The sequence below is a fragment of the Mesoplodon bidens genome, assembly GCF_964165515.1.
Source record: "Mesoplodon bidens genome assembly, chromosome: 19".
Classification (NCBI taxonomy): domain Eukaryota; kingdom Metazoa; phylum Chordata; class Mammalia; order Artiodactyla; family Ziphiidae; genus Mesoplodon; species Mesoplodon bidens.
Genome location: NC_138179.1, coordinates 28,356,583 through 28,382,575, shown reverse-complemented (window position 1 = coordinate 28,382,575; position 25,993 = coordinate 28,356,583). Strand labels below are relative to the sequence as shown.

The following is a 25,993-nucleotide window of genomic DNA, read 5'->3' as shown; positions in this document are numbered from 1 at the left end:
CGTTGCTGCACTCAGGCTTTCTTTAGTTGCGGCTAGCGGGGGCTGCTCTTCGTTGCGGTGCACCGGCTTCTCATTGCGATGGCTTCTCTTGTTGCGGAGCACAGGCTCTAGGTGCACAGGCTTCAGTAGTTGTGGCTCGCTGGTTCTAGAGCACAGGCTCAGTAGTTGTGGCGCACAGGCTTAGCTGCTTCGCAGCATGTGGGATCTCCCCGGTCCAGGGCTCGAACCCATGTCCCCTGCATTGGCAGGCAGCTTCTTGACCACTGCACCACGAGGGAAGTCCCCGATAAGGCAGTCATTTCTGAGGGCAGTTTGTCCTTGTGACTGGCATGCATATTTATTATTAGTGGCAGTATTCATCGTGGAGAATGTTGTCAAAGCGTCGTCTTCACCGCCTCCGCCTCCAAACTTGCTTATTCGTCTATTCATTCATCCAAGAACTAAGTCCCAAAAAATACTTACGAAGCGCCTGTCTTATGGCAACCCAGGTTTTTCCCGAAGGTCTGATTTCTCACGCGCGGGACTGTGCCTTCCTTCCTCGTGACACCTGGCCTCAGCGTCCCCGCAGCGGGGTTTTTCCAGCCTGCAGGGTCCAGCCGCATTCTCAGCGTCCGCCCCTAGAGGCCGGAAGTCGGGCAGCGGGCGCGTCCCTCCCCCGCCTGGGAGGGACGCTTTGGAAGATCCAGAGAGATATGCAGATGAGGTGGGCGGGCAGTATGTAAATGAGGTGGGCGGGCCGCGTGGGGTGGGCAGCCCGAGTCGAGGTGGACGGCCTGCGTGGGGGGCGGTATGTAGATAAGGTGGGCGGGCGGTATGCAGATGAGCGGGCGCAGAGCGGCCGGCGGTCGCGGGGACTGGAGGCGCCGGCCCTTTCTTTGACTGGAGCGGACCCGCCGGACGTAGCCGCCTCGCCAGCCGGAGCCGGCGCGAGCTGCCGCGCGGTGGACACGCCGTCCGAGGCGGCCGGTCGGCCGCTGCCCGAGGCCGCAGAGCATGGGCAACCACTCGGGGCGACCCGAGGATCCCGAAGCAGGTCGGTGCGGCGGGTGGGGGGTCGCCGCACCCCCTCCCGGCCGGGCGCCCTTCCCCCACCGCCCTGGGCCGGAGCCGCGGTGCCCGCGGGCGCCGAGGGGCGCGGGCGGCGAAGTTCCCGGGCGTGAGTCTCGCCTCTGGAATGCGCGCCGGGGGTGGTGAACTCACCTGTGTCCGCGCCGCGACGGGGAAACGCCGCCGGCTCACCTGGCGCCCGGGCCCGCGGGCGGGGGCGGGGCGGGGACGGCCGAGGGGCCGGGGTCGCCCCTGTGGCCGCGTGGGCAGTTCGTGCGGACTTTATGGGCACTGTCCGTGTGCGTGTCACATTTTCCAGAGTCCTGTGGAAGGTGGCGGCCCGTCAGCAGGTCTGTTAACTCATCCTCAGACCCGGGGCTGGATTGTGACTGTTTCTTACTCAAAATAGCCAGTGCTTATTCTGGGATACCGGCGCTTCTCCGGCTTATCAAATTTTTATTTGCTCAGGGATTGGGCGAGCTGGGTGGAAGACAGCTGGCCTCTGGTTTTCATCTCCTGTTGGTCATCCTGACCTCCTAAGCAGAGTTAGATGCTGCTGACCGCGGGGTCGCGTTTACAAACAAAACAGAACATTTCTGTACTGTCACACACACAAACGGGATTTCCTTTAGCCCCCCAAAGTGCATCTTGGTCGGTTGGGGAGAGATGGTCCAACTGGGACTGGAGTCCTGGGCTGGCAGGTGACGGGTCTGTGTTTGTGGGACAGAGTCAGAACTCGGAACACTTTTTCCAGCGGGTGATTTTTAAATTTGAATTTGAATGAGGAAATGGAAGCTCTGAGAGGCGCAGCGAATGGTCCAGGTGACTTATCCTTCGAATTGGAGGCAGGGCCGTTTAATTAAGACCTGGATCTCAGACTCGGGACACTGCTCTTCACTGACCTTGGCAGGGAGGCCAAGCAGGGCCAGGCCACATCCTTGAGGCTGGGCAGAGGCGGGTGCCTCCCTGGCAGCTGTGGGACATTGGACTGGTATGACAACCGGGATGGAAAACTTTGCCACACAGGGAGGCAGACCGCGAAGAAAAACTTTAGAGATGGGGTTACTTTATTGATTACGTAGGGGTGACTTTATAAACTGCACAGCACTTATCCAAACTTCTTTGGGCAAAATAGGCAACATTTGCAAATTAATGCAAATTTGCGTGTGTCATAAACAGCCCTGTGATAAGCTGCTAGGTGAAGGGTATGTAACATCTTAAAAACACCTCTCAGTAGTACACACTTGTTCTGTGTATTATTTCTTTAGTGTCAAAACTGTGAAGAGACTGTGCCCTTTGTTAGAGTTTTTAAGAGTTATTCATTCGGGTGCTTGTGTTCCGATTTCTAAGTGACCTTTTAATTTTAATTTAATTTTATTTTTAAATAAATAAATAAATAAATAAATAAATAATTTATTTTATTTTTGGCTGCGTTGAGTCTTCGTTGCTGCGCGCGGGCTTTCTCTAGTTGCGGCGAGCGGGGCCTACTCTTCGTTGCGGTGCGCGGGCTTCTCATTGCAGTCGCTTCTCTTGTTGCGGAGCACGGGCTCTAGGCTCGCAGGCTTCAGCAGTTGCGGCACACAGGCTCAGTAGTTGTGGCTTGTGGGCTCTAGAGCGCAGGCTCAGTAGTTGTGGCGCACAGGCTTAGTTGCTCTGCAGCATGTGGGATCTTCCCGGACCAGGGCTCGGACCCATGTCCCCTGCACTGGCAGGTAGACTCTTAACCACTGCGCCACCAGGGAACGCTGATGGATAGGAGATGAAAAGGACACTTTATGCCAGTGAGTTATTTTATTGCATTTTTCAGAGTACAAATAATTTCAGAATGGGAACTCAGGCTGATTTGCTGCGAGTAAAGATACCCAATTAGAAATTCTTAGGAAGGATTATAATGCTAGAGTATTGTTGGCTGAAAGTGTGTGTATAACTTTAGGTGATCTCCATGCTGTGATGAAATGCTATAGAATGCGCCAATGAGGTCCCGGAAATGAGAGTTTAGTTAAAGATTAACGAATCCTCAATCCCCTTTACCACCTCGCCCGCATGGGAAGCATCGGGGCCTCCCACTGGCAGGTGTGGTGCATTGGACTAACATCAGAGCAAGTGCTCTGGCGGGGCATCAGAGCAGGGCTCAAGGGCGGGCGGTAGAAACAGGCAGACGAGGCAGAGCAACGAACGCCCGAGTATGATTTTCACACCCATCTTCTGTCGTGTCAGTTTTGTCCTCTGAGGCGCAGACCCTTAAACAGAATCAGGAATGAAGGAGGGTTATCAGAGGGGAGAGGGAGGGGGTGGGAAGCAGGACCGGGCCTGGAAAGCCTGTGGACCATGATGCAGACGCACCACCTAGGAATGGAAAAGGAGGGAGCAGCAAGTGTGGGCAGAGAACCGTGCAGGTCCGACCAAGTCCTGGCCAGCTGCCTGGAGCCCCCAGCAGACCGCCCAGGAGAGGAGCCCCAGCTCGGGCAGTGATGGCCAGTCCTTGGTCCTCTTGCTGGAGGCTGCCTGGGAGGAATGTGCCTTAGGCCTAGAAGCCAGGCTGAGTCCCAGTGGCACTGACAGCTGGAGTGTCAGCTGACCCCAGTCCTTGCAGCTGAACGCCAGGGTCTTTGTCGAATGGAGATCCAAGTGGCGCACCTCCTGGCTGACTCCCTCGGATCCCTGACCTCGGTTACTCGGACAGGGAGGGGCTGTGAGAGGGTAAATGAGGTAAAAGCCCCATCTCCAACCCCTACCCCACCCCAGCCCCCTCTGCGGGCAGGCCTGAGGCAGAAGGCGGTTCTCAGCTGCTGCTGCTTTTCTAGCCTTGGAATTGGCTGCTGTGATAGCAAGAGTCTCTTTTGTGGGGTCTGCAGTCCTCTGAGATGAGTCACTTTTACTGTGGTGTTACAGGATGGACAGGAGAAATGAATCAAGCAGAAGGCATGAAAGTTTGCACGGATGAGGGCAGCTGGAATCATAACATGTTGATGACCACACCTCTTACTTCCTAAAAGATCTCAGTTAACAGTCTTTCAGTTTCCAACCAGGTTGTTGGTGCTTGCAAGTCAGAGAGGGCTGCTGGGCATAGTCGCACGGGTTGCGCACTGTTCAAAGGCAGCTGGGAATAAAGAAATGAGTGGGCCCGGGTGGGGTTGTATCGCTCTGGAGAAAGAGGTGCCATTTTGCCATTTTATGTTCACACAGAGGTACCCAGTATGCTAAAGGAGGCGTTAGTTTCTACTTAAGTTTAGAAGCTTAGAAGGCTTTTCCCAGTCTCACAGCTAGCTGATATCTGCTTACTCTTTGCTTTAAATTTGCATGTATGTGTTTAAACAGTGGCTACCAATGATAGGAAACAAAAGTAAAAGCTTCTCCCCATACTCCCTCAGGTTCCACTCGGGACTGGTTAGAGTTAATGCTAACTGTGGTTAAAGACGAATCCCACAATAGCCCCTTAAGACAGTAAAAGTTGATTTTTCGCTCACGCCCCAGTCTAGGGGGAGGTGGGGGCCGTCCAGGGAGTTGTAGGGTTCTTAGAGGCTCAGGCTGGGGAACATTGTCTTCAGGGTCTGGCTCCCCAGTTGTGCCGGCTCTGGTGGCGGTCAGGAGAGGGGAGAGGGCATGAGGGTCCTGCGGGGGCTGGTGGGGCCAGGCCTGGACGGGGTGCCCGTCATCCCCACCCGCATTCCACCGGCCAGGCTCAGGGCTGGAAGGCAGCTCAGTCTCAACCACATCTGTGTCAATATTTTCTTACGAAATTTTAGTCAGAAAAATGGAAAGATATATATAGTTAACAGCCATAGACCCATCACATAGAGTCTACAATTAACATTTTGTTACATTTGCTTTATCCTTCTATTCATCCTGCTATCCATCCGTCAGTTCCTCTTATTTTTTGATGCATTTCAAAGAAATGGTGGTTATCTCTGTAATTCTACATAATATGCTATACCTATGCTATTTCTTGACTTACTAGCTTTGAAGGCTGCCTACTAACCGTCACTGTGCAAGGTGAGGAATTCAGCACATTTTTACTGCTGTCTTCTTGTCCTCCCCCAGTCCTGCAAGTCATACTGAAATTTTCTAAATCTATTGTTAGTAAAGTGTTAATGGTGGAATACAGTTGTTGGTGTTTAGTTGTTCACTGTAAAATTCTTTTAACTTTGCTCGATGAAATTTTCACTCAAAAAACAAAAATACTAAGGAGATCTTTTATTATTTACCACTTGTATTTCTTGACGGTAACCAACTTTAAACGGTGTCCTTGGCTGGGTAAAGGAGGATATGCTGTCTCTAAATTTCTTCTGCCTTTTCCCCTACATCCTCCATACCCTATCCTGGCCTACTCTCAACCTTTATTTTTACATGGCTAGAGCATTCTGTTTCCTAATCAGTATCATTAAATCTTCTGTGCGTGTTTGTAGGTTGATTGTAAAAATTGAAAACCAATCAGCATTTAAAATATTAGGATCCCATGTGTATTATGTGCTGGAAAATCAGGTAGTGCATTTAGATGTAGAAGAGAAGGAAATGCAATCTTAGGTCATTTAACTTATAATCTGTGACAGACAATATTACTTTAAAAGAAAAATAGAATGAGTAAGGAGATTGGAAAGTAGTATATTTATTAATACTTTGAAAATTATCTTAACATGGTTTTACCCTCTTATCCACCTCGATTTTATGGATTGTTGTGGAGAATTCATTTTCTTCTTAGAGACACAAGGCATGGTGGTTGAGAGTTTGGGCTCTGGAGCCAGACTCCGTGTTCAAATCCCAGTTTTGTCACTTAGTAGCTCTGAGACTTTGGGCAAGTGAGTTAAGCTCTAGAAAAGGGGATAGTAGACAACCTACCTCATGGGGTTGTTGTGGTCATGAATAGGTTGGAACACATGATGGGTTAGAATAGGCTCACGCGTCACAGAAAGTGCCTGGTAAGGTTTAGTTGTTACTATTCTAGGCCTTCTGACTTGATGTTTCCGTTTGGACTTGGTTGCCTTCTGGTCCTGTCTCACTCTCCGGTGAACCCACTGCTTTTTGAATCCTTTTTCTCTTTTCCTGCATTCCCTTTGCTTTGGCTGGAATATTTCCTGTGATTCTCTCTGTTGCTGAACTTTTATATATTGTATCGTCTCTATGTTCACATTTTTCTTCCAGTTTTCCTATTGCCTTCTAAAATTTCATCAACTCTGTTTTCTATTTCTAATGTATTTTTTTGTGCTCTGTTTTATCTTATTCATAGCAGTTTGGGGTTTTGAGTTAAGGGAGGAGAGGAGTGGAGTTGGTAGGAGGGCTTGAGCCAATGAGTTAGTGGCTTCTCTTGTCCTTAGTTTTAGATTTCAAGGATTCATCAGAGTTTTTACAGTAGTCACAAAGAAGAGAATATAGCATGCATTTTTCTCAGATGTATTTTGTTCCATAGAAGAATTTCAGAGTGGAACTAGTGTCCTCAGAGACATACTTGGGAAAATGCAGCCTTTTAGGATTAAAAAGATATATATATCAAAGATCAATGATAACCCATAATAAAAAAAAAGGTGAGAATATCAGATATATTTGTTACTATAATAAATGTGAGTGGGTTAAACTCACTTAAAAAAAGAGCCTCCTCCTCTAGATTAAAACAAAAAACAAAATATATGTGCTGCAGAAAAGCATATTCAGATGTTAGTTTGATTCTTAAAATTAAGTGAGTTAAAGTTGTGAATAATAAGAAACGAATTCTAAAAAAAGCTTTCAATTCAGCATCTTGTTATTCTATTTGTAACTCAAGTAAAATTTAATAATCATTATTTAAGGGTGATTTATTAATCACTATTTGATTAGTATTTATTAACCAAGTTTTCAAACTTGGTTAATAAATTTTAAATATTTTAAATTGTGTTTATTTAATATATTTAGGTACCTGTTAAAGTCTGACTGACAAGTCCAGTTTTTAGAAGTCTTATACATTTAATAATAATTCTTAAGAATATAGTGTTTCTTAAGTCCTCTTATACATCCCCAAACACTCACACATTCTCTCTTTATATGTGTGTGTATATAGATGCACACTTTCAATTACACATTTTAAATTAGAATCTTGAGGCTGATCAGTAACTCTTGGTAGGTCTAGTTCTCTTAAACATTAAAACACGTAATTCCAAAATGCAGGTATTTCTTAATACATACTACTATTACTACTTGTTTAATTATTCTGAATATTTTTCTCCTTGATTCTAACCTCTCAAATTAAAATATGTTTACTTAAGTGTTTTACTCCAAATAATAAATGGTATTGGGATTTCATCTCATATAATTTTGGGGTTGCCTTCTCAGTTTGCTGAGGTTTTTTAACCAGCAGAGATTTCTGGCAGGAACAGGGATGGGATTCTTACCCATAGCAGGCAGAGCACCTTTTGCTGTGGTTGGGGCACATTCTTGAGCAGTTGGGTTTGCGCCCATGCAAAGATAATCCACGCGTGATGCACTGTCTCAACCTTTATCTGAGGATATCTCTCTTATGCCTTCAATCTTACTGATAGGGTAGAGAATTCTAGTTTCAAAATCCTTGTAATCTCTCTGTGACACTAACTTCAAAACTTGAAGAAGGAAGTGGTCATAATGCCCATGTACCTTAGATTCAAATTACATTTTACGTAATTCCTGTAGCTCCTGACAGGAGTCTGAGACCTCCATTCAAATGGCTGGCCGTATCACTTGATTAGGGCTTGCACGTCTTTGGGACTTAAAATATGTAAACGTTTTCCCATCTGACTCAGAAGACCTTTGACTTGATACAACTCTGCCTGCCTTTCTTAACACTTTGTCTCTTAAGGCGGTGTCTTTCTTGATAGTAAAGCAAAATGTGATTTAATTGTGGCTATCGCTCACGCCTCTGCCTGGCTTACAGTGTGACTGTAGTATCAGTTAAAGACACACACCACAGAGTACCTTAAATCAGACAGGACCTTCTTTATTGATAAAAGTACAATTCAAGAAGAAAAAGTAGCAGTTACAAAATGCAGTATACTAACTAGCAAAACCGTGGAAATGATTAAAGCAAAAGCTATTAGAAATGCCTGAAAAAACTCACATGTGAAATGAGAGACTTCAACCTGTGCCTTACAGTTTTTGTAGATTGTTCGTGGAATGGTTAAAACATTGATCTGTTCTAGACCAGAAAGAAAACCTTATTACCATCTCTTAAGGGAAATTTTACTGGTCACTGTGTGATTGTAAGGCAATAAAACGGTAGGGATAAAAATTGAAAATTTAAAAACTTAATCCATCTGGGTACAGCGTGGTGTGACTATAGTTCATTATAATGTATTGCACATTTGAAAGTTGCTGGGAGGGTAAATCATTTTGTAAGTGTTGGTGACCGATGATAACCAGACTTATTGTGGTGGTCATTTCACAGTGTGTACAAATATCCAGTCATTATGTTATATACCTGAAACTAATATAATGTTGTTTGTCAATTATACCTAAAAAAAAAAAACTATTTGGAAATTGATGCAAATAGGAACTAAAAACTATAATTCACATCATTTAGAAAAATAGTTATGAAATACTTCATAAAGTTACAAATAGCAAGCAAATTCATTTCTCTGAAAGCTTTTGTGATCATAAATGAAGTGCAGAAAATTAGAAAATAAACAACAAAAGATATCTGGGAAAACAGGAGGGAGTTTTTTTAAAGGGGCAGAAATTAATGAAGTAAATTACGACAGCATCTGTTCCCCCTTCTCCTACCCTCAGCACCTGGCAGGTGGCCTGGCACATGGTTGGCACTTAGTAAATATTTGTTAAATGAATATATGAATTAACAAAAAAGAAAAAAAACCCGCTAGAATTGAAAAATCTAAGAGTAGGTCCTTTGTTAAAACAATAAAATAGATAAAGCTGTAGTTAAACTTAGAAAAAAAACCCCACAAATACCCCAAATTAGTAATGTAAGAATGTATGTAATCAGAGATGTGGAGATTTTAAAAAGAAAAAAATAGAAATTTTTGATGAAATTGAAATTTTCTAGGAAAATGAAATTACCAAAATCAATTCATGAAGTAATGAGATACTTGGGCAGAAAAATAATCTTGGAAGACATCACAAAGTGACTTAAGAAAAAAAGCTCCAAAAAGAATCTTGAACCCAGATGGTGTTACAGGCAGAGTTTTTCAAAGATCAGAAAAATAGAATTTCTGTGCTATTTTAAAATGTCTAATGCATCATTTCCCAAAGATTATTATATTACAGAAGGTGCAGATAATGGTTTAAGGTATATACTGATGACTAGTTCTTATTTTAATAATTAAATTAAAATGTGTTAGAAAAACTGTAACTAGTTCATCGAATCTGTGTTGCTTAGGACAGGGTTAGGTTTTAAAAAAAGTGAGTCGATACTAAGTTTATGCAGAAAAATATTAAATACACAATAGGATAGGTAAATGCAAATACAGCCAAAAATGTAAAGGTGATACTCAAATAACAGAAGCTTGAAAAATACTCCAAAGTACGTAAAAGATGGAGAGCATTTCAATTTATTTTGACAGAAGCAGTGCTAATACTATCAACAATCATCCTGATACCAGAGCCTTTCAGAGAGAGAGGAAAAAAGAAACCCGGAGGACAGTATGGAGTGCACATCCCGGCTGAAATATAAGCCAAATTTACTCCAGCGATGCCTTTTTAAAATATTACACCCACTGGTTAAAAAAAAAAAAGGTTACTTCCAAGAATGCAATAATAGTATTATATAAATAGAATTTACAACATCAGTAAATTTAAAGAGGAAAAAAATTCATCTTACTGTATGTCAGTAATGCATTTAATAACACTTAACGTCTACTTCATAAACATTTAATAGGAATGAATGGATTCTTTCTTAAGATAATAAATAAAATGGTCTGAAAGCCACACACACCATGCTTAACAGGAAACTAAAAACATTCCTTCAAAGGTCAGGAAAAAAACAGTGGTGCCCATAGAGGACGTTGTTTTCAGATAGACTAGCCAAGGCAGTAAGATTTTTTTTTTAAGGTTTATTAAAAATGAGACAAAATTAGCATTATTTATAGAGACTGTAATTCTTCTGTTATAATAGCCAAGAAGATCAACTGAAAAACTATTAGAACTAGTGAGAATACAGTAAGGTAACCAGCTTGGAAATGCACGTATAGTCCTATATGTGCGAACATGCATATACGTGCGTCCATGTGTGTATGTAGATGTGTGTAGGACCGTAGCTTTCTTTAAGTTAATGATAACCGGAAACAAGGGTTTATTAAAAGGTCACATTCATGGCGTGAGCCTGGGGAGAAATGGGTGTGTGAGGCCCTCTGTGATGAACTGTGAGCTCTCCACTCTGAGCTGGATGCTCATGATCACAAGATGGATGTCCCCTGTTACACGGAGGAATTATCCTTCACATATTACAGGTTTTAAGGTCAGAAACAGTTGCTGAGTTTTGTAAAATGCCTCTTGGGCATCGCTCTTGAGATTATGATTTTTCTTTTTAGGCAGAATAATGTGATGGATTTGAAATTTTTCACCTTATAATGAAATTTTCAATCAGGTTTTTCTTAAATCCTCCTCTTGGGAAAAAAAACCTTTTTAACAGGAAAGGTGAATTATCAGTTAAAGCTTTTCTTGGTCCCTTGTTGCCTTGTATGTAAAAAAGGGTGTGTGTGCAGGGTTTTCTGCTACCTTTTTTTTTTTTTTTTTTTGCGATACGCGGGCCTCTCACTGCTGTGGCCTCTCCCGTTGCGGAGCACAGGCTCCGGAGGCGCAGGCCCAGCGGCCACGGCCCACGGGCCCAGCCGCTCTGCGGCACGCGGGATCCTCCCAGACCGGGGCATGATCCCGCGTCTCCTGCGTTGGCAGGCGGACTCTCAACCACTGCGCCACCAGGGAAGCCCTTCTGCTACCTTTAACATTCTGTGACTTTGGGGATGGAGGAGAATGGGATTTCACCTGGGGAGTGTGTTGCCCGAATGTGCTTTAGGTATGAGATTTCTAGTCTGTTGAATCCTGTTTTACTTTCTTTAAGTGTTGTTACGGCTTCAATCAGCTGAGACCAGACTGTGTAGTAGTATCATAGAAGCAGCATTAAAACATGGAGAATTTCGAAGGTTTCAGTGTATCCTTATGAAGACCTTGATGGCAGCTGTCCCTTGTATTGCCAGGGAATTTTTGAATTCTCAGGAGAAAGTAGGTTTGATATTTCAAAATTAATGCAGTTGGCCAAATATTTAAAATTGAGGTTAAAAAAATCATTTAATGTTATGAAATTCAGAAAAGCTTCTTTCACAGAAAGAGTTTTTCTGCATTCCACACCACTACAGAGATAAGCCAGATATCCTGGGCTGAGGACTCCCTGGGGGGCTGGCCAGGACATTGCCCTCATCGTCTCCTTCCCTGCCTGTCACAGAGGCCATCCCCCTGTCATAACTCAGATCTATTCGTAAATATTCTCTTACCAGTGTCCTTCTGCCTCTGCTCGTTTTGTAAAACCCGTGCTCTGTTTCTCTAGTCTTTTCTCCTTTACCCCTTATCCTCCCTCATTTCCAGCTGCTTGTTCCAAATTAAACCTAATTACGATGAGTGTTAAGATTAGGGGTTATGATCAACTTGGAAAGTAAAGTCATAAGTTTTGACCTGAAACTATATCCAGGAAAGAACCAGTGCCAACCACCTTCAGAGCCCTTGAAAATCCCCTTTGTTTTATCTGCCAAAGAATTCATCTCCTTCCTCTAAATGGTCCTGCTTTTCTCTCTGGCACCAGTAGCCACATTAAAAAACAAAACAAAACAAAACAACTTGAAAGGTTAAGTTATCAGCAGTCTAACCTTCTCTTCTGATTTATAAACAGATGAACAAAGACCCTATTCAGAGGCTCACATGGGCATAGAACTATCATGAAAATTATCTGTTTGTGGTTTTATTTTGGTCTCTTCTGCCCTCTCTTCAGTCTGAGTGCGTTACACTGTGCCAGAGTTACGTGGAATTACATGCTTGCAAGCTGGACCAAAGATGTGGCAGAAGAGCGTCTTTCTGCAGGTTCACAGTGTTGGGGAGGGGTGTGCCTTTGTGTGTGTTGTGTGTGTGTGTGTCCCTCACAACTTGCCTGGCATCCTAACCTTCTGTGGCTTTCTGCTTTTGTGCTTTCTGCCTTGGTAGGGATTTTCAATCAGTAATTCTAGGCGATTAAGAAAAAAGAAAAAATGAAAACGAAGAGATAACAGTGATTCCATTTTAATGTGATCTGTACATTAAAACAACCTCTTCTCTGTAGTAAATTCTGGTATCCGGAGTCTTACGCTACCCACTTCGGATGCAAAATCATCCCCAGAAGTATTACCGACGTCCTCCTTTTGTTTACTCAGGTCGTCACTGTCCATGTCAGTTCTGTCCCCAGTCTTGACTCTGGGGTGCCCTGGGGCTCCTTGATGGCTGCGGTCAGTCCACACGGGGTCATGTGTTGGTCACATTCTGGCCTCCCCCCGTCACTTATCTCTTGCCGCAAGTGTGTTCCCATGCACCTGGAAACCAGTAACCAAAGCTGCCAGATGTGTCTAAAGCAGAGGTGCTTCTCTTGTTGATGAAAGAGTGTGAAGTTTAGGGCCCAGACATGTTTACCGTCTCTGGAGATCTCTTCTTGTTCCCGTTAATGACAACACCGCAGGAGGCCCAAGGGCCGTCCAGGTGAGCCTTAGCCAGGGCCTCCACACGCACCTGTGTAGTCACGTGCCGTTCCTGCCTAAGGCGTGGCCCCTGTGTCCCGTGACCCCCCCTCCCCCGGTCCTTGCCCCTTTCCTGGGATGCTCCTGTCACCGGACTCAAGCCGGCCGCGGGTTACCCTGCCCGCCACCGTCCCAGCCAACGCCCGCCGCCCGTTGGTTTACTCTTGTTACCTTCACCGTCAAAAGTGCCGCCATTGGGAAGATAAACGATACCTTTAACCTCCTCCTCATCCTCCCAGGCCTCAGCTCACATGTGGCCTCCCCAGGTGGACCTTTCCCCACCAGCCTGGGCAGGCTCCCTTCTCCCCCCGCGGGGGCGGGGAGGGGGGAAGATTCTTTGTGTGGTTGCTGAACGGCCCCTGGGGCGGGGCTGGGCTGAGCTGGGGTTTGTGCGAAGTAGTGAAATTTAGGCTTCTTTCCGTGAGAGGACAGGCCGGAGCAGGGCCAGACCGGGAGGAGGGAGAGAGGAGATGCTTGGGGGTGCCGGGGAGGGAGGTGAGATGGAAGAGGAGAAAGGGAGGAAGAAACAAGGGGACATGGTCTGTGTGGGAGGGGGGAGTCACTGATGTGATCCTGGGCATCCTCCCTCAAGGAATTCTAATCCCCTCTTCCCCTCAAGGCTGTAGCATCAGATTTGAGTGCTTCAGAAATGAGACAGTCAGTGTGCACAATGCAGGGAGGGGGTTGATTATACACGGATTGCGTGAAATAAACTGCGTCTTCTCTCGGTGATAGGTCATATATTACACAGAGCCCTGGATTCAGAGACAGACGCTGGAGGTTCATTTCTCCTTTTTTGACCCGGTGGGTTTTCATGTTGATCAGATGAGGGCCTGAGCTGTATTCGTGACGCCCCTTCCACCTTTTAGAAGAAGTGCATGATTCCATGGGATGCTTTGGAGACGCCAGACTAGAAGGCATTTTGAGTTTCTAGAGTACTGTTTTTTTCCCCCAATTGCAGGACAGAAAGGAAAACTTCCAAATAAGGGTGCATGAGCTACTCTGGGAAACAAAGGGAAATCATACTAAAATACAAGTCTAGCCTTTGCCTTGGCATGAAAAGAATGCAGACTGCTGACTGACCTAAAGGTTTCTGTTTTATTTCATATTTAGGTGAAATGGGCAGCTTTGACCATTATTCCCAAAGAAGTTGCTATTTAGACTTTAAAGGTGTTTGTGTAATACCGAGTGGATTATATTATCCTTGAGAGCCTCGTGCTCACTTTTATCTATGAAACTGCCATGCTTCATTGTCTGTGTATCAGGAGCAGCGCCTGAAAGCCAAATTTAGAAAAAATTAATCTAAGCCCACAGATGTTGACAGTAGACGTTCAGTCAGCACCCCATCTGATAACCATCACGGGCATTGCTAGGTCACTTCCCCACAGTGTAGCCATCTAAACAGAAGGAACGGTTCAGTGATTGTGGTGATTTGACTCACTGGGTAGCACCAGACGGAACCGTCAGGATTACACCCAAGGATGAGAAGCATGTGATGTCGAGGGGGATGAACAAAGCTGAGTGCAGAGTTGTGTGTGTGCCGATTATGTCTTTGTGGAAGTACGGTACAGAGGATGTGGATGGGCAAACCTCCTTTACTTCCGGAGTGTCTGGAAGTTTTGGGATGGGGCCTGAGCTCCACATGTCATATTTCCCTCCACTCCCTTTGGCTCCTTACTTTGCCTTTCAGACCTTTATTTTACCTGTGTGGATCTCTTGGCAGTTGAGCTTTTGACTTCTGATTGAAGAAATAATAAGACGAATTAAAACGAAATAAGACTTGGGACTTCCCTGGTGGCGCAGTGGTTGAGAATCCGCCTGCCAGTGCAGGGGACACGGGTTCGAGCCCTGGTCTGGGAAGATCCCACATGCCGCGGAGCGACTGGGCCCATGCGCCACAACTACTGAGCCTGTGCTCTAGAGCCCGTGCGCCACAACTACTGAGCCTGCGCTCGAGAGCCCACATGCCACAACTACTGAGCCTGCGAGCCTAGAGCCCCTGTGCCACAACTACTGAGCCCACGTGCCTAGAGTGCATGCTCCACAACAGAGAAGCCACTGCGATGAGGATCCCGCGCACCACAACAAAGAGTAACCCCCGCTCGCCGCAACTAGAGAAATGCCGTGCGCAGCAACGAAGACCCAACGCAGCCCAAAATAAATAAATAAACTTATATATATTTAAAAAATGAAGTAAGACTAAATTAAAAGAAAGATTATTTTAAGATCAAATAATTAAATGAACACACTACACACGTGTAATGAGGTTATAATGGATTGTTCTGGTTGCTTCCGGGTAAATAGGCCTCAAGACAGAGATTTGTGTGCAAGCAGGTTTATGGGGGGTCCCCGTGGACAGTACCTGTGAGGGGGCCACGGAAGTGGGGTGGCAGAGGGGGAGTGATGCAGTCACAGCGGCTGTCTGTCAGTCCTGGGGGAGCTGGAGCTGGGACGGTCCTCACACTAGTCCCATATTGAGGCCGGGTGGTCAGACCTTTGGGGGAAGACCCCAAGGGAGAATCTGTTTCCTGGCGTTTTCCAGCAATCTTTCATTTCCTTTATGAATTCTGCCCCGAAGGGAACACTCTGATGTCCTGAAAGCAGATGAAGATCACCCGGAGTTTTCTTCCTTAAAAAGTTCAGTTGTGGGGAGTTGGCTCCATGCTGACCACAGGTCCTGCCCGCACAGGGACTGGCTGACTCAGGAGGTCAGTGCGGGGCCTGACTCGCTCTGTACCCCCTGGGACACGTGTGCCGCAGGCCGGGCGGGGAGGCCAGGTCACTGCTTGCCCTGCAAAGTCACAGGCCTGGTGATGCCTGGCAGAGTTAAGACATACACATCTGGGCCCCGGTTCCCGGCACAGAGCCCCGAGACCAGTGGAATTTCTGAGTGATGGGGTGAGGGGAACGTCTTTTCTTAATTGTAACGAGCTCCTTCTTCCGTACCTGAGGGTGGGGCTGGTGGCAGAGGGACCGGCGGGCGGGCGGGCAGTGGGAGGCTTGGGACCCCTGGGGCGGGGAGGGGGTGTGGAGGGGTTTCACCACCAATGGCCAGGGATCCCATCAATGTTGCCTACGTAGCGGAATCTCCCTAAACTCACCGTGGGCTGTGGAGCTTCCGGGCTGCCGAGGGTGTCGAGGTGCTGGAGGCTGTGGCCCCCCTGGATGGGCTTCTCTTCCATCCAGCTGTGCTGAGTTGTGTCGTCTGCAGTAAACCGGTGATCTACCTGTTTGCGGAATTCTGTGAGCGGCTGTAGCGGATGATCAAAGCTGAGGGGGAGGCTGAGACCGGTGGTTCATAGCCGGGTGGTCAGAAGTACAGGCGACAACGTGGGACTTGTGACAGCACCTCCGGCGGGGGGGAGGCGATCCTGGGGACTGAGCCCCTACTTTAACCTGTGGGTCCCGGGTTAAGTCCAGATAGTTAGGGCAGAATTCAGGCGGCTGAGAGAGGCGGCCGGAGTGGGGAACCCACCCCTCTGGGGTCGGCTGTCGGGGCGAGTGCAGCGGGGAAGCAGGGTTCGTTCTTTCCAGCCAGGGGCCTCCCCACATCCTCCAGCTCAGCCTGGCACCTTCGCTGTGGGCTCGGCACCTCCATCTGCAGCGCCCCCCGGAGGATGGGGAGCCCCCAGTCGGGGCCCGTCATTCCTAGGCTCCAGCCTCTAGCGCCCTCGTCAGACGTCGGAGCCCTCCCTCCTGCCTTTGCTGCGGGCCAGCCTGGCTCGGCTCACACCCCTGGTGGTGCTTTGCCAGGTAATCGGTGATCCCTGAAGTCCGTTAACCCTGTTCTTTATCTCAGGTTAATTTTCTCCCGTTGCTTTCTTCTTGCCATCTGGCTTTCCTACAGTGCTTAGGTTGATCTTGCTGATCGTCCTCCATGTCTCTTAATTTAAAAAAAAATTGTATTCATCCCATTATCCTTTTTCTCAGGATTTGGAGCGACTTTCCTTAGCTGGTCTTCTGACTCACAGACGGGTTTTCTGTCGTGGGCAGTATTGCCAGGCATCAGTATTTAGCACCTGAAAGCAGTCTTTCCTGAGGCCAAGTTTTCCCCTTAAAGGAAGGTGTTTTCCTTTCAGATCTTACTGAAAATAGGGAAGGGAGACTTTGCAAAGATGTGTTTCCCCACTGGCCTTGCCTTGTAATCTGGGAACCATGACCGACTTACTTCCGGGTGGGTCAGTGCCGCTGCCAGCCTTCAGTCACCCACCTGCCTTCCACCTGCTCTCCTGACCAAAACAAACACTTCTTACAGGTCCTGGGGCTTCCCTGGCTGCTGTCAGCTCAGGTCCTCGTGCGGGGAGTGTGCGCTGGACTGACGGACAGGGCAGACAGACTGGGCAGGGGTAAGAGGGAGGGCTGGATGCCTGGGAAGGATAGACCCCAGGCAGCATCCCCGCAGCCTTCAAACAGCCCCTTCGGCATCAGGCCGTCGGGTTTGCGTCCCCGTGTGAGTCGGACTGTGCAGAAAACAGAGCTGCCCCGAGCATGGCCGGTCGAATAGAGAATAGTCCTTTAATAAGTTCCGCCTAATTTAAAGGATATGTATTCCCTATGTCTTATGCAAACGTGCAAATTCCTGCAGGTCCCTCCCTCAGTGTGTACGCTGTTTCTTCTTAATATTCAACAGCCTGGGCTCTGGAGCGAGAATTCCTGCATTCTTATCCTGGCTTCCCTATTTACCAGCTGGGTGATCCTAGGCTAGTTGCTTAATTTCTTGTTTTGTTTTCCTTCTCTGTAAAATGGGGATAATAGCACTTCCTTAAAGGAATTCCTAGAACAACGTAATGTTCTTAGAACAATGCCTGGAAGGGGGAATAAGTTCTCGAAAAATGTTAATAAACATTAACAAATAAATTAGCAATAAACTTTAATGTCTCAGTAAATGTTAACCCCTCCTCCTCTTCCTTCTCCTCCTTCCTCTCATTTTCCTACTTACTTTCCATCGTTTTCCTTGAGGTAGACAGTGGTTCGTTTATCACCTGATGTTTGACAGAGTGTGTCCCCTGCTGCCCTGTCCTCCCCTCCCCTCCCTTCCCCGTGCCTGCCCCAAGGTGCTTTTGGTGTGGTCAGGAGTGTATTAGTTTCCTATTGCTGCTGTAACAAACCCACAAACTTATGGGCTTAAAAGAGCACAGATTTATTTGCCTATAGTTCTAGAGGTTAGATGTCTAAAATCAAGGTGTTGGCCGGGCTGCATTCCTTCTGGAGTCTTCAGGGCAAATCTGTTTCCTTGCCTTTTCCAACTTCTAAAGGTCACCTGCATTTTCCCTCCACCTTCAAAGTTCCTCCTCCAGCCTCTGGTTCTATGGTCACATCTCCTTTTTCTGTCTTTGACCCTCCTGCCTCCCTCTTACAAGACCCTTGTGATTATGTTGACCCCCTAGATGATCCAAGATAATCTCCCCAAGTCAAGATCCGTAATCTCATCACTCCTGCAAAGCCCCTTTGCCATGTGACATATTCCCGGGCACCGGGGGTTAGGAGTGGACATCTTTGGGGCATCATCGTGTCTACCACAGGGAGGAAGACACACAGTAAACCTCGTTACGGCGCACTCCCTCCACAGTGCTGCCCTGAGCAAAGAGGTGTGGAACCCAGACCAGGAAGCAGTATTTCTTCCTGGGGACATTGGGGAAGTTTTCACAGAAGAGGGACATTCGAGTGAGTCTTTCAGGGTGAAGAGGCCTTTTGGGGGTGGAAGGGCCTTTTCCGCAGAGGGCGCAGCACCTGCCAAGAAGTGGAGCTGTGCGAGAATGCAGCAGTGTGGAGGGCTGGTTAGCTCTTTGTTGTTGCTAGAGCATTAAGGAGGGATGGGAGGCAAAGATGTGGAGGTTAAAAAGGCAGTGTGCTGTGGTCCGGGGTTTAGAATGTATCCTGTGGAGAGAGGGGAGCCAGTGGAGCTGTTTTGGTAGTTAATTTTAAAATACAAGTGTCTTGTCTGATTACGTAAGTAATACATGCTCATTTTATAGAAAATGAAGAAACTAAAGAACTGTGTCCAGACAATAAAAATCACTCATGATCTTGCCACTCGGAGATCATGCCTCTTGACATTTCTGTGCGGTGTGGTTACTGAGCCTTTTTGATACGCACTGTCACACGGTTAAACTGTATTTTGTATTCAGATTCACATCCTGACTTCTTTACTTAACAGTGTATCATAAAGTTAGTGTCATTAAATATTGCCAAATATTCTTAACATCTCTGTGATAGTCTATTGTTATGTATGAATGTGTCTAAGTTTCTGAATATATCCTTAGGCTAAATTATTAGATAGATATTTACTTGGCCAAAATATAAGATCATTTGTAAACCTCTTGATAGGTATTCTGTGTCCTTTCTGGAAGTGTTATAAAATACATGCAGCTGGGTAGGAGGAGAGCGTTGGTCTCATGGTAGCCTTTTGCCAGTGTTATTCTGATCCTAAATGATTTCTCCTTATTAGATAGGCAAAAAAGTATTTCATTGTTTTAATTTGTGTATCTCTTGAATTTCATATATTTATTGGTCATTTTTTCTTGTGATTTGTCTATTCCTGTCTTTTCACAATGTTCCATTGGAGTTTTAGTATTATTCTTGTTTATTTTTTGGCATGTGAACACTGCCAATCCATTTCTGTTCTATTGTTGGAGATAATTTGTACAGGGTTTGTTTTTTTTTTTTTTTGGTAGTATATTAATTATTCAGTTTTTTGAAATATAAAAGTCTTTTTTTTCCATTGTGATTTCTAGCATTGTTTCTAGGCTTAGAAAGATTTTTCCTTCCTAAAGGTCAGATGTTTTGGGGTTTCATGTTCCCATTTTTTAATATTTATGTCTTTAATCCATTTGGAATGTACTTTGACATATGTTTTAAGAAAATGTATTTAAAACATTTGGCAATTATTCCAGCAGCATTTACTAAGCAAGATTTCTTTTCCTCGCTGATTTGAATTTGCCATTTTTTATCTTATGTTAGACACTTGTATATTCTTGGATATATTTTCTGTTCTCTATATTTTGCTCATTGGTTGTATGATTTTAATTGTTGTAGCTATGCAGTATCTTAGTATCTGACAAGGCAAGTTTTCTTCATTGTAATTTTTTTTTTACTGTTTTTCTTATTTATTCTTCCAAATGAGTATTTGAGTCACTTTAGCTGGTTTCCAAAACATCCAGTTTGAATTTTAGCGAAATTGTATTACTCTAGGAGGGAATTAGCACATTTTCCAGTATAGAGCTTTTCCTTCTAGGAATGTGATAAATGTCTTCATTAATTATCTTTTGTATTATCTAGTAAAAATTTTAACTTTCTTCCCATAAAGAGAGAAATGAATTAAAGGCGATGTGTGTTAAGATTGGGTGGTTGGGAAAATGGTGATATCAGTAAGAGAGAGAGAGAGACAGAGGCTGAAAACAGGGACATCCGGAGGAGGGTGTGAGAGACAATGTGAAGAATTCACTTTTAGAAATGTTGAGTTTTAGCGCATGGGCACATCTGAATGGCTCTGCGTCTTTTGTTAAGCTGCCATCGATGTGTGTAGGGGAAAGTGGTTGCTGCTCAATGGAGATGGTCTAAGTACCTCCGTCCCCGCCCCCCAGGGATGCTTCCTTTCCTCCAGGAGGGGTGGACAGCCATGCTAGTATCTTTTACAATTCATTGTACAACAGGTGCGTTTGCTGTCATCCCTGCTGTGCTGCCCTCAGTCTTTATGGAGTCCTTTCTGGGTTTCATCCTCTTAACTGTTCTGTCTCAGGATGGTGCTTTTCAAGATGATGGGGTGAGATTGACTACTCCCTAATTTCTGAAATGCTGGTGTACTCTTTGTTGTTTTATTACGTGCTGTTTATTTTACTAGGTTTGTAGCTTCATCTCTCTGCTCCACTTTCTTCATCTGCAAGTCCACCAGCTCTGTTGGGATGACCTGTCTTCACTGCTTTCATTGGTCTGTCCTGAAGACCCAGCTTAGTTGTGATCCTTTCCTTGACCACCTCCCCTGACCCCCTGGGCTGGACCCAGTGCCCTTCTGTGCTCCCAAGTCTCTCTTTTTACCACACTGTATTGAAAGCACCTCTTTGGGTATCTGTTACATACGTTCCGGCATCAATACCGTGTACCAGGGTGCTTGGCACATACAACATATTCAGGAAAGCTTTGTTAAAATGCATATAATCTGGGACTTCCCAGTGGTAAAGTGGTGCAGTGGTAAAGAATCCGCCTGCCAGTGAAGGGGGACACGGGTTCAAGCCCTGGTCCGGGAAGATCCCACATGCCTTGGAGCAACTAAGCCCGTGCGCCACAACTACTGAGCCTGTGCTCTAGAGCCTGCAAGCCACAACTACTGAAGCCCGCATGCCGCAACTACTGAAGCCCGCATGCCTAGAGCCCATGCTACGCAGCAAGAGAAGCCACCGCAATGAGAAGCCCACGCACCGCAACGAAGAGTAGCCCCCGCTTGCTGCAACTAGAGAAAGCCCGTGCACAGCAAAAAAGACTCAATGCAGCCAAAAATTTTTTTAAAAAAGCAAATAATCTGAGCTACATTCATTCCAGGACATAGATATAGAGAAATTACACAGGTGGTTGGAAATCTTATAGCTGGAGATTAATATTTGGGCATCATTCACATGGAGTGGCTGTCTGACACTTCAGAGGCGGGTTATGGAAAAGATGCAGAAAGGGAAGAGCAGAGTCAGCACTCCCCACCCTGCAACACCCCCTCCCCCTCCCCCCCCCCCCCCCCCGCCCAACCCATCTCCTTCTAACCTTATTTACGTCTGGAGTTGGGATGGAGATGGTGTATCTCAGGCCTGGTCCCATCTTCTGGCCACTGCTCAGGACACAAGCGGTTTTCAGCATAGGAGAAGCCGCGGTGTGTCAGGTAGAACAGCTCCCTCTGCCCTCCCTGCCTTCAGCCTGGAAGGGGCCCCTCGTCCCGAAGATCCCAGGAACCTGGAGCGGGCAGGAGCTGGCAGTTGGGAAGGAGCACGTCTCCTCTGTTTATTCTCAGAGACGTGAGCTCAGACCGAAATGTTCCCCATGGCTGGGTGGAGGGGGTCCCAGTGTGCCAGCCCGTTCACTGCTGGGTTCCGGAATGAAACTTGCTCTGTGTGATGATTTGCCGCTGCCCTAGAAGCATTGCTGTGTTTGGATGCCGGGGGCCAAACCCTTTTTTTTTTGCAAAGAACAAACCTGATCCACCTTAAGAGAGATTGAATAACTTGAGCTAGAAACCTCAAGCTGAACATTCAGAATAAAGAGACAGAAGAAAGCATTCACCAGAAGAAAGTGATAATTCTCAAGGAGTTAGTATTCCTGATGAAACTTTTACAAGATGAAATACAAAGGATCACAGCCTCTACTGAGAACTGAATTAGTTTTCTGGAAGGAGTGTCTTGTAAACACAAAGATATTGATATCATGAGGTGAATAAGGGAAGATGCTTGAGGTCAATCCAAGAGACCTGATCATTGAACACTAGGATTTCTAGCAGGGAAAAAGGAACAGATGGAGAAGACATAAAGAGGGACTTCCCGGGCTTCCCTGGTGGCACAGTGGTTGAGAGTCCGCCTGCCGATGCAGGGGACACAGGTTCTTGCCCTGGTCCGGGAAGATCCCACATGCCGCGGAGCGGCTGGGCCCGTGAGCCATGGCCACTGAGCCTGCGCGTCCGGAGCCTGTGCTCCACAACGGGAGAGGCCACAACAGTGAGAGACCCATGTACCATAAAAAAAAAAAAAGAGGGCTTCCCTGGTGGCCCAGTGGTTGAGAGTCTGCCTGCCGATGCAGGGGACGCGGGTTCGTGCCCCGGTCTGGGAAAATCCCACATGCTGCGGAGCGGCTGGGCCCTGAGCCATGGCTGCTGGGCCTGCGCGTCCGGAGCCTGTGCTTCACAACGGGAGAGGCCACAACAATGAGAGGCCCACATACCGCAAAAAAAAAAAAAAAAAAAAGAAGGACTTCCCTGGCAGTCCAGTGGTTAGGACTCCGCGCTCTCACTGCTGAGGGCCCAGGTTCCATCCCTGGTTGGGAAACTAAGTTCCCACCAGCTGCGTGGCCCAGCCAAAAAATAAAAAATAAAAATAAAATAATCAATAAAAGGGAGAAGACATAAATAAGTAAAGGGAGAAGACCTGAGTCGAAGAAAATTTTAGACGTCAGATGAAGAGGGCTCACAGAATTCTGGAAAAAGACATAACTTGGTGGCTAGACTGCAGAAATGAAGATAAAAGTCCTGGCAGCTTCTCCACAGGAGGACAGTCCAGCTTTGAGGAGCGTGGGGATGGCACCAGGTGCCCCTGCCCTGGGGGCTAGGGTCACATCTGTAGGGACGAGTGACTCTGAAGGTCTTCGCGGCTTCCGTGCCAGCCCTGCGGGCCTGGGTGCTTCCCTGCAGCCACGGCAGCTGGTTTCGGTTCCTTGAGAAAGAAAACTCAGCTCGTAGAGGCCATTGAGTAGTTGTGGACTTGTCCCGAGGGCTGGCGAGCGAGGCTCGGCGATGCTGCAGCCAGGAGCAGCGCGCAGAACCGCAGGCAAGGTCGGCTCTGGCCGGACACGCCACTGCGTGTGCAGGAGCATGGCCAGTGTGCCTGGCCCCAGACACGCTGGCACCGGGGCCACGGCCAGCGCCTGAGCCACCGCCTGCTGGGACCTGGAGGTCTTGCTGCAGCCACCATGCCTGCCAGCGAGCACCCCTGCCTCGACGTCGCCGTGCAGCGGAAATTCCGGAGTCAGAGTCCAGGGCAGGCGCACACGACGTCAGGACAAGGGGCCTCCCTGGCTGCAAGGTGGAGGGCGGCAGCTGGGAAAGCAAGCGGGTGACGTTCTCAGCTGATTTGATGCGAGGTGGACCCTGCCCTCCCCCGGGACTCGCAGAGTGTGGAAGTCCCCAAGCACAGGAAAGAAAGGGTGCCGGATGCAGCCCCCCCTGCCAAGATGAATCAGTCCAATGAATCAGGGCAAGAGAAGGGTATTTTTAGACATGAAGGACTTATGTCCCCTACTTGAGCAAATATTCAGACGTCCAATGAGATGCTGGTGATTGGATCAGTAGAAATATGGGGGTGGGTGAAGAATTCAGTAAACACTGCACACAAGTGGAGGATGCTAATGTGGCTGAAAATGTGAAGTAGGATTCTTGAAAAGAAGGATTGCCCTCTCAGGGAAAATCTAGGGAATAGCCCAGAACTAAGAACTCTTGCCTACCTCAGCAAAGCCCAGGCTTGCGGCTGGGGGCATTCAAGACATTCAGATGTAAAATTACTGTGAAAGTAATCTCTTCTTTGTTGGCAAGGGATTGGGGGCATCATTATTTAATTTTGATGAACGTGTGGTTAGGACTGTTAGGAATGCCTGGTAACCACAAACAGAATAGAAAAGCTAGTTTTCTCCAAATAACAGGGATTGAGGGTGGTCGTGAGGGGCAGGCAGGCCACAGAGGAACGGGGAGAAACAGTACCAAATCAGCCAAAGTGGGGAGAGGAAAAATGGTGAACCAGGAGTTAATAAACAGTAAACAAAATGAAGTGGAAACAATAAAGCCAAAGAAACAGCCTCACAATAAGTATTCTTAAGCCAAATTCACCCATGAAAAACAGAGATAGCAATTTTAGTGTCAGACAAAGTAGAGTGAAGAACAAAAGCATTGAACAGCACAAAGAGAGATATATACTGATAAAAACCAAAAATAGGTGACCATCTTTAATCTTTAAGTAACTACGCAGAACAAAAACTGGGAATAGAAGAAGAATTGAATTTTAAAAAAATGTTATGCCAGGAGATGTTAATTATGTGTCTTTTCTAATTTGACGGGCCAGGGGAACTAGGTTGCCGACTTGGGATGCCCACAGGGACCAATTGGGCAGCGTGAATATGTGAATTCCTGGTGTAAAACAGCACAGATGACAGGATTGCACGATGAACTGGAGGATGCATGCCTTGCCTAAGGGCATTGAGATTCATACATTTTAAAGCACTCTGCCAGCCAAAGAAAACATATCTGTACCTTGCAGGCTGCCAGTTTTCAACCTCTGAAACAAATTAAAAAAGCAAAGTAGGGCTTCCCTGGTGGCACAGTGGTTAAGAACCCGCCTGCCAAAGCAGGGGACAGGTTCAAGCCCTGGCCCGGGAAGATTCCACATGCCGCGGAGCAACTAAGTCCATGCGCCACAACTACTGAGCCTGCGCTCTAGAGCCTGCAAGCCACAACTACTGAGCCCACGTGCCACAACTGCTGAAGCCCTCGCGCCTAGAGCCCGTGTTCCGCAACAAGAGAAGCCATGACAGTGAGAAGCCCACGCACCGCAACGAATAGTAGCCCCCGCTCGCCGCAACTAGAGAAAGCCTGTGCGCAGCAACGAAGACCCAACACAGCCAAAAATAAATAAATACATAAATAAATAAAACAAATAAAACAAAAAAGCAAAGTATACAGGTTATAAATAGCACACTCAGCAAATTTATATATTCTTCCTCTAGACCTTAGGATTGTTGACAGAACTTGATCATGTGCTTTGTCACAGAAAACAAAAAGTAAAATATAAACATTGTGATTGTATTTGCAATATGTCGTCTTAATCCAATGAAATTAGTGGTTAAAAAAAAAGATGATTATTAAAAAAACTGCTTTGGAATTCAGAGACACTTTTTAAATAATCTCTGCACCAAAAGAAAGTCAAAACAGAAACTACAAATCACCTAGAAATAAATGGAGGGAGGAGAGTTTTGTAGCAAAATTCATGGAATAGAGAACTAAAGCCATACTCAGAGGAAGATGTATAATCATAGACGCACTTACTAGTATATAAGAAAAGAAAGACTGAAAATATATGAGTGAAATATTCAACTTATGAAACAGAAAAAAAATAAAAGAGAAATAAGTTAATAATGATAAAAGCTGAAACGAATGAAATAGAAAACATAAAATGGTAAAGAAGATAAATAAGGCCAAAGACTAGTTCTTTGAAAGGCAAATAATGGAAATGACCTCTGATTTTTTAAAAAAAGGAAAAATATTAAAAATGAGTAAGCATCTATTGTTATAGTATGAAAGAAATGAAAAATTCAGCCCACATTTGAAAAACTGAAGGACATGGATGAATTTCCCTCAAAATATAAATTCACAAAACTGTTCCTAGAAAAAATAGAAAACTTGAAGTATTATCACTAGCGTTTAACATTGTTCTGGTATTAATGCTATTAAGCAAAAACGTCTTTTGGTTTAAATATTGAAAAGAAAAAACAAATTAGACCCAAGAATA

The 25,993-nt window shown here is 46.2% G+C and overlaps 1 protein-coding gene across 2 annotated transcripts in view; it reads left to right on the top strand.

The window, feature by feature from the left end:
* Positions 1–836: 836 nt before the first annotated feature.
* The window catches only part of SPECC1 (sperm antigen with calponin homology and coiled-coil domains 1), a 136,041-nt gene continuing 110,884 nt past the window's right edge, over positions 837–25,993 (top strand). The window contains exon 1 of one of the 2 annotated variants that reach the window (XM_081218756.1): positions 837–1,033. In XM_081218756.1, the coding sequence (XP_081074882.1) occupies positions 994–1,033 (40 nt within the window). In that variant the 5' untranslated portion in view covers positions 837–993. The remainder of the gene's footprint in view (positions 1,034–25,993) is intronic. The other variant, XM_081218757.1, reaches the window with a different exon arrangement.